The following is a 9,083-nucleotide window of genomic DNA, read 5'->3' on the forward strand; positions in this document are numbered from 1 at the left end:
TAGGTCATTACTGAGTATGTCTGGATAAGGATGCAAATGTGATCCTGTGGCAAGTTGAAAAATTTGATCCTTTGAAATTCTAGTATTAGTATTAGTCTGATCTTATTTGTTTCCAAGGATGGTGAGATCTCAGGAACACTATATAACACATATATGTCTTTTTATCACCACAGATATATACAATCATTCTGAGCTTGAGTTATGTTCTAGTTCCTGCTATATAACCCATAGAATAATGCCTTGCATACGGTGAAAGATATTCCCAGTTTCCTCTTCAATGCCCTTTTTCCAAATTACCCTCATGTCAATTTCATAAAGGGTTTCCCTAGGAGTCTTCCCAGAGCCCTATGCATGTCCTTGTTCCTCAGACTGTAGATGAAAGGGTTCATCATGGGGGTCACTACAGCATACATCACTGTAGCTACTGAGTCCTTCATGGAGTAGGAATGGAGGGGCTTCAGATATACCATGCAAAGTGTCCCATAGAAGAGGGACACCACAGCCAAATGGGAAGCACAAGTGGAGAAGGCTTTGTACTTTTTAGAGGCTGAGGGTATTTGGAGGATGGCTCTGACAATGCAGACATACGATATGATCATGAACCCAAAAGGAGTGAGGAATATGAAGCAGCCTGTGCCAATCAGCACAGTGTGATTGACCTGGGTGTTGGAACATGCAAGCCTCAACAGGACGTACATCTCACAGAATATGTAGTGGATTTTTCGTGACCTACAGAAGGTCACACTGGTCATGAGGAGGGTGTGTGTGAGTCCATAGAGGACAGAAAGCACCCAACACAAGGTGAGGAGCAAGATGCAGAGCTTAGGACTCATGACTGTTGTGTAATGGAGGGGGCGGCAGATAGCCACATAGCGGTCATACGCCATCACTGCCAGGATGAGGTTGTCCAGGGCCACCAAGGAGACCAGGAAGTAGAGCTGTGTCAGACACCCTGCATAGGAGATGGCTTTGTCCTGGGACTGAAGATTCACCAGCATCTTGGGGATTGTGTTGGTAACAAAGACGAGGTCAGTGAAGGAGAGGCTGGCCAGAAAGAAATACATAGGAGTGTGCAAATGGGAGTCAAAGCCAATGGCCAGGATGATGAGCATATTTCCCACCACTGTGACCAAGTACATGGATAGGAACATCCAAAAAAGGATCCGCTGCTGCTGAGGACTTTCCGTGAGCCCTAGAAGTAGAAATTCTGAGTCATCACTGTGGTTGCCTCCATCCATTTCCACAATTTTCTGCAATATTAGCACCAACAAATGTTTGCGAAGTGCCCTCGTTTGAATAGGATATGAAGATAAGCAAAACAAACAGTTTTTTTTAGTATAAAAATATCTTAGACTAAATTTAAAAATAAAAAAATAAGCAACAAAGTAATACAAGGCATAAAAACAGAATATGGAAAATCTTGATGCAACTTAATCATTCTAGCAATTACTAGTCTGGTATTCTCAACGGTACAGGAATAATATCTAAGTCTTTTAAAAAAATTCTATCATCCTATGATACTCTTAAAGTGTTTAATGATTAGTATTTAAGTATCTTTAATACAAGTATATACATTATGAGAAAGGGATATAGTTCAAATAAAATAATGGGGGAAATAAAATAATTCAAATGCGGAGGAAAAATTACCATTTTTTGGTTTGATAATCTATCTTGGAAAAGTTGACAATCAAGTCATAGACTATTAGAAATAAAAAGGGATTTCAGAATACTCGAAGTCTGAGCTCTGCTCCTTAATAGCTATAAAACCTCAGGCAGGTTACTTGAGCTCTTTAGGTCTCAGTTTCTTCATGTGAATAATGGGTCATGGAGGGGGGAAGTAAATAATAAAGTGCTTTTCATGAGGAGCTGGCATGCAGTGAGTACACAGCAAATATTGCCTATTATTATTATTACATATAAATAATGATCAGGAAGAATAAGGTTAAAAACAAGGTGAAAATGTAATGCAAACAATCTCATCCACACTATCAACAAACAAGTCCATGCATTAAAATGTTAACAAGAATCAGTCAAGACCTTGCAATTCCCCAGGGAAGCATAAAGTAAAAATTTAAAAATGGACAGACATACCAAGATTTCAGATATAAAGATGAAGTGTTGCAAAGGTATATATTTTCCTAAATTAATCTAAAATGTAAACTATGTGATGTTAAAATTATGACAGGGTTTTTAAGAAACAAAATTAATCTAAATTTTACCTAAAATAAACATGAAAATAAGTTAGGGAAATGTTGAAAAAGAGCAACAAAGCAACACTTGCTCTGTCAAATATCAATTACTCTAAAACAGTGTGGTATTGAGGCTGGAATAAACAAATCAGTAGAACTGGATAAAAAATACACAGTAAGATACAAAAACATGTAGGAGTTAGTAAACTATTATGGTAACACTATATATTGTAAGGTAAAGTTTACATTAATCAAAAAACAGCATTGGGACATTTGTGTAATTATTTTTGGTGAATAGTTAGATCAATATTTTATGCACTGTAGCTTAATTTACTTCAGTGAATTAAACTTTATTCACAATTGTAATTGATGTATCATTGTCTTTTATATAGGTTATTTGTGGTGTTTCTGAAAAATTTATCCAGTGCTTGTTTCAATCAGTTTTCATAGCACATTTGAAAGCAGAGTTGAAGCTATGTAGGTGAACGATGCACTGTGAGCTGCTTCATTTCAGTGAATTAAACTTTATTTCGAGTTGAAAACAATGTATCATTGTCTTTTACGGAAGTTTTATAGTGATGCTTCAGAATCATTCATTCAGTGCTGGTTTTAAATGAGTTTTCACATACATGATCAAAATCAGAATTTTAGCAATGTAGATGAACAATGCACTGTAATCTGATTCATTTCACTGAATTTAAATTTGTTCTCAATTAGGATTGATGTAACATTGTCTTTTAAACAGGTTTTATACTGATGTTTCTGAACCATGCATGTAATGCTGGTTTTCAGTGTATTTTCATATACACCATTAAAAGCAGATTTTCACCAAAATAAAAATTTTGTAACTCATGAAACACATTTCAAACATGCTAAACATTAAAATAATATACTGTGCATTTTTTCTTTGAAAACCTAATGTGTATGGAATAAAAAATTTAAAAATACAAAAAAAAAAAAAAAAAGAAAAAGGAGGAAGTATATATAAATTAGGTTGATTTCTATTATCTGGAGATAGATTAAAACTTCACAATTTGATGTGTTTTTATTTGAGATGTGAAAAAACCAGTCCTAGGAAGTCCTGGTCAGAGAAAATTACAGAAAGAGACCTACATGTGCCATAGCCCTGATGTGGAAAAGCTGTTGTTGTTTTTAAGAAACTAAATATGATCAAGTAACTAAAAATAGTTGAAGTGAAGCAGAAGTCGTTAGATATGGGACTGTGCAGGTAATAGGGGACTAGGTCTTGCAGAGCCTTGTTAAGGTTTAATATTGCATTCTAAGTTCAGTGAAGAGCCTTAAAAGCTCTTTTTACAATTTTCACCAGTTTCACCAAAGAATTTAGCAGAAGATGGTGCATATCTTTAGTATTTATCCTTCTATTTGTACTTTTCAATAGTATTTTATTTTTAATTTATTTTATCTAAATCGATTATACATATTTTGGGGGTTGAACAGTGTTGATCAAATCAATATTACTAGCACATATATTGTTGCAAATTGTAATTATTCTTTATGCCCCTTGTCCAATCTCTCCCCTTCCCCCATTCCCTCCCCCTTCCTCCCTCAAATTACCCTAGATTTCTTCTCTCCTTTTGAAACAATAATGTTTACTCTGTTAATTGTTGCCTAGATGATCTGTCCAGTGCTGAGAGATGTGATCCGGTCCCCCATAGAGCAGATGTTTCTTCTGTCACTCTGAAATGGGCTTTGTGAAAAGAGACATCCTCTTCTTTTTCTCTGCTGGTGACTCTTCCTGTGTGAATGCACTCCAGCGGTTAGTGGACCACGTGTGTGGTGGTTGTGGTGTCTAGTCACTTTCGTGGCAGCCATGGTTACTGTGGTGGCTGTGGTGGGCCACCCACATGGAGGTGCTGTTTTTGGTATGTTCCTTGGCACTGGCGGTATGCCTGGTTGTGGGGTGTGTCTGGTCCCCTTCTCCATGCCTCTGGTCCCTGGGCAGGCCCCAAGGCACTGATGCGGTGTGTCTGATTGTAGGAGAGAGGTCCAGTCTCCTTCTGCATGCCTCGGGTACCCGGGTGGGCCCCAAGACACTGGTGTGGTGTGCCTGGCTGTGGGAAAGAGGTCTGGTCCTCTTCTCCATGCCTTGGGTCCCTGGGCAGGCCCTGAGGTGCAGGTGTGGTGTGCCTGGTTGTGGGAGGAGGGTCCGGTCCCCGGCTCCCTGCCTCAGGTCACTGGGCAGGCCCTGAGGCACTGGCTTGGTGTGCCTGGTTGTTGGAGAGAGGTCTGATCCCCTTCTCCATATCCCAGGTCCCCGGGTGGGCCCTGAGGCACTGGTGCAGTGTGCCTCGTTGTGGGAGAGAGGTCCAGTCCCCTTCTGCGTGCCTCCAGTCCTCGGGCTGGCCTTGAGGCGCTGGCACGGTTTGCCTGGAAGTGGGAGTGGGGTCCGGTCCCCAGAGCTAAGCCTCCGGTTCCCAGGCAGGTCCCAAGGTGCTGGTGGTGTGCCTGGGGCGTAATTAATTTTTTGTTCTTTGCTTCTAACATGGGGGGAACTTCCCGTATGAATCTGTACTTGAGCTGTGTGGTTGTTAAATTGCTGCTTTGCTGCTGTTTCCCTAGGGAAGGCTTTTTGTGCAGCTCAGGGTTTAATGGTTGACCTTATAGGTACTTCCAGCTCTCCAGAGACCCGGTGGATCTGTGTTCTGTAGAAACTCTGATCTGGGCCTGAGTTTTATCATCAAACTACACCCCATGCAATTCTGCATTCCTGACCAGTCTCCTCTGAGTGGTCCTGTGCTGATTGGGGGGCAGATCATCTGTCTTTACTGTGTACCAGTGTTCTCCTGGTGCTCCCATCTTGCCCACTGCCTGTGCTCCAAACACTTCCCATGGATGGGCCCTGCGATGGTCCCTTGCAATGACTCACCAGTCTCTGAATGGCTCCCCTTTTCCAGCTGTTCTGGCTCCTCCCTCCTTTGTGGGTCCACGGGAGCCCTATTAGTGGTCTTGCTGTCCTCGGGTTCACCAAGGCCCTCTTCTTGCCTGCCGCCTCCAAGCAACTCCATCTGAAGGGCACAGCTGCGGCTTCTGCCAGCTCCTGCTCCATGTGCTCAGCAGCTTGAGCCTTAAAGCAGCTGTGGCCCAAAACGCTCAGAGCAGCTTTTTCTTTCTCTCATTGTGGTTTCTCCCACCTTCATGAACTCCGTAGGTCTCTCCTCCTGTCCCCCTGAGTCCTAGTGGCTCCGGCTTGGCTAATGTTACATTTTTATAGTTGTAAATTGGTTGATTTGTGGGAGAGAATGGCGCTGTGGACCATCTATTCTGCTATCTTGACTGGAACTTCAATAGTATTTTAATAAGTAGCTACTGCTGTTTCATTTTTAATCAAATGCTTTTTCATAGCCTATGACTATTAATAGCTTGCCTAATGTTGAATCACTCTAGCATTCCCAGTATAAACTATTGAAATTGATTTGCTATTGTTTTACTTAGGTTTTTGTAGTTACATTTGTAAATGAGGTTTAGCTACAGTTTCTTCTGCGTGTGTCATCCATATTACCTTTAGGTGTGATTTGGCTTGCATTATCTTTTACAGTAAACTTGAATTCACTCATTCTCGATTTCTAACATTTGCAATATGTTGAATTTTTTTCAATAGCTTAAGACATAAAGTTTAAAAGAAAATCCATGGAGTTTGTTTTAAAAAATAGCTTACTGCATTGCAATCTATTGATTATAAACAAAAAAACTTAGTGTAAATAATTCAAGCAATAAGGAGATTAAGAGTAGAAACCATCCCAAAATGATGAGTCCAGATGGTAAAGCAGTAATTATAACAGTGAGTATTGGGGTTTGTAAAATTAATGATGTTATATCTATAACAATAATAAGAGAAAAGTGAGGGGAAGAAATAGAAATCATGTTTCTGTATATTGTTGGAATTAAGCTAGTAGAAGTATGATGTTGATTCTGATAAGTTAAGATATATATGGTAAACTCTAGAGCAGCCACCTAAAAATCCCTTCAAAAATATAGTGAAAACAAATCACTAAATATGTAAAAAGGCTACATGAGAAAATATTTACTTAATGGAAAAGGAAGAAATAAAGGAGAAATAGAGAAATAAAAAGTCACGAGACATATAGAAAACAAAAAATAAAATGATAGTCATCAATCCAATTATATCAATAATAACGTTGTGAATGAATAAAGCAATAATCAAAAGGCAGAGATTGTCAGAGTAGATGAAAATAAGATGCATCTACAAGTATTTTACAGGAAACACACTTTAGATTCAAAAATACAAATAGATTGAAAGTAAAAGAATAGGAAAAGACATATCATGCAATCAGAAATCACAAGAAAGAAGATTGGCTATCCTTTAGCCACTAAATATAAATATAGTTTTTAAAGATTAAAAATAGAGTTACTAAATAAAAATAATTTTATTAGAGATAAAGCAGGACATTTTATAATTAAAAAAGGGTCAATCCATGAGAAAGATCTAAAAATTATAAACATATGCACCCAAGTAAATGACAGAAAAACTGACAGAAATGAAAAGATAGGTAGGTAGTTCAACAATAATATTTGGAGAATTCAATATCCCACTTTCAATAAGAGGCAGAACAACTAGATCTAAGTTGAACAAGGAAATAGAAGACTTGAACAACAGTATAAATAAATAGACCTAACATATTTATAAAACACTTCACTCAACAACGAAAGAAGATCATTTTCAAGTGCCTTAGAACATATTCCAGAACAGACCATAAAACCTCACTGATATTGAAAGAATAGAAATAATTCAAAGTATGTTCTGCATCTACAATGAAATACATTTAGCAATGAATAGCATGAAAGAATGGATAAACTCACATATTTCTGCAAGTGAAACAACGCACTCCTAAATAGGGAATAAGCCAAAGAAATATAACAAATACAATCAGAAAATACTTTCATTAAGTATAAATAAAGGTACAAAACACCTAAACACATCTGACGCAGCTAAAACAGTGCTTATAAGAATTATTTTTTTTGGTTGTAAATGCCTTTGTTAAGAAAGAAGAAAGAAGAAAGATCTCAAATCAATAATCTAACTTTGTACCTTAAGACACTGGAAAAAGGAAAGCAAACTAAACCTAAAGAAGGCAGAAGGAAGGATATAATAAACATTATATGCAGATTAATAAAATAAGAAATAGAAAATGATAGAGTGTAAATGGGACCAAAAATTGGTTAAAAGTTGTTTAAAAGATCAACAAAATTGTCAAACCTTCACTAGAATGAGAAAATGAGAAGACTTGCATGACTACAATTAGAAATAAAAGAAGATTAATAAAAAAAGAAATGAGACATTACTACCAGCCTTACAGAAATAAAAAGGGTTATAAAGAAACAATATGGGGGGGGGGAGAGGAAGATATAACAACCACAACTTTTTTTTTGAAGTTCTTACAACAAGAAAATGGAGGGGACACACCTGGGTGGGAGGGGGGAGAGGGAGGAGGGAGGGAGGTTTCGGTGATGGGACACAATAAATAACTACATTGTATATTGACAAAATAAACAAAAACAAAAACAAAAAAAACCCTATTAGGTAGGCACTCATGTTACAGAGGATGGTACTGAAGACCAGGGAGAGTGTGTGACTTGCACTTGTAAGTGCGTGTTGCATTTGACATGCTTTCAAATATATCAATATGCTACCAATATGAAATTAAGCAGTCATATCTTTCTAAAAAAAAGAAAAAAGACACAATATGAAAAATTGTATGCCACCAAATTAGATAACTTAGATAAAATGGACAAATTCCAAGAAATGCATTGAATACTGATGCTGACTCAAGAAGAAACAGACAATCTGAATAGGCCTATGAAAAATAAAGAGATTGAAATTGTAAGAAAAAAAATAATGATAATAAACTATCTACAAAGAAAAGCCCAGGCCCAGATGGCTTGAATTGAATTCTACCAACCACTTAAAAAATGCATCAATTTTTCACAAACTCTTCTGAAATAAATAAAAGAGAAGGGAACACTTCCTAGCTCATTTTATGAGGCCACTTATACCAAAACCAGACAAAGACATCACAAGGAAAGTAACTACAGACAAAAATCTTATGAATATGAACTCAAAAATCCTCAACAAAATATTAGCCACATATAAAATCAAATCCAGCAATATGGAAAAAATTATACAACATGACCGACTGAGATTTATTCAAGGAATACAAGGTCAGTTCAACATCCCAAAATCAATAAATTTAATACATCATATCAATAGAATATAAAACAAACATCACATGATCACATCAAGAGACACTAAAATCATTTGGCAAAATCTAACATTTTTTTTTTTTTTTGTCTTTTTTCCATGTCCGGCAACGGATCGCAACCCTCAGTGTTGCCCCCGTACCGGACCGGGGACCGGCAACGGGATTGCAAGCCTCGGTGTTGCTCCCGTGCCTCGCTCAGCCAGTGAGCGGGAGCCAGTCTGTATGTGGGATCTGAACCCTCGGACGGGAGCGCCGCCGCGCTTCCCAAGTGGCGCACTATCCAGTGCGCCACCGGGCCGGCCCAAAATCTAACATTTTTTTATGATAAAAAACCTAATGAACTGGGAATAGAAGGTAAATTCCACATCCTGATAAAAATTTTCTATGAAAAACCCACAGCTAACATCATACTTAATGGCAAAAGACTGAATGCTTTTCCCCTAAGATCAGGAACAATACAAGGATATCCTCTGTTGAGACCTCAATTCAACAGTGCAGAGCAGCCCAGTCTCCCCTCTTGAGGGCACAAGCCCCCACTCATTAATCCAGTGACCTCACTCAGTGTCGCCCACTCCAGTAGTGGAGCTACAGAGTGCCCCAGTGCCTTCTTTGTGGATACAAGATCCAGCCTGGAGCTCTAGTGATGCCACTGAGT

General features: G+C 38.2%; 1 protein-coding gene across 1 annotated transcript; it reads right to left on the reverse strand.

The window, feature by feature from the left end:
- Window positions 1-299: 299 nt before the first annotated feature.
- LOC103607886 (olfactory receptor 1D2) lies at window positions 300-1,238 on the reverse strand. The gene has a single exon (XM_008592347.1). The coding sequence runs from the start codon at window positions 1,236-1,238 to the stop codon at window positions 300-302; it is 939 nt and encodes a 312-aa protein (XP_008590569.1).
- Window positions 1,239-9,083: the final 7,845 nt, after the last annotated feature.

This window comes from Galeopterus variegatus, unplaced genomic scaffold, assembly GCF_000696425.1.
Source record: "Galeopterus variegatus unplaced genomic scaffold, G_variegatus-3.0.2 Scaffold7806, whole genome shotgun sequence".
Classification (NCBI taxonomy): domain Eukaryota; kingdom Metazoa; phylum Chordata; class Mammalia; order Dermoptera; family Cynocephalidae; genus Galeopterus; species Galeopterus variegatus.

What these genes read in the sequence shown, in the direction of transcription:
- LOC103607886 (XM_008592347.1), bottom strand. Translation starts at nt 1,238, where the DNA reads ATGGATGGAGGCAACCACAGTGATGACTCAGAATTTCTACTTCTAGGG.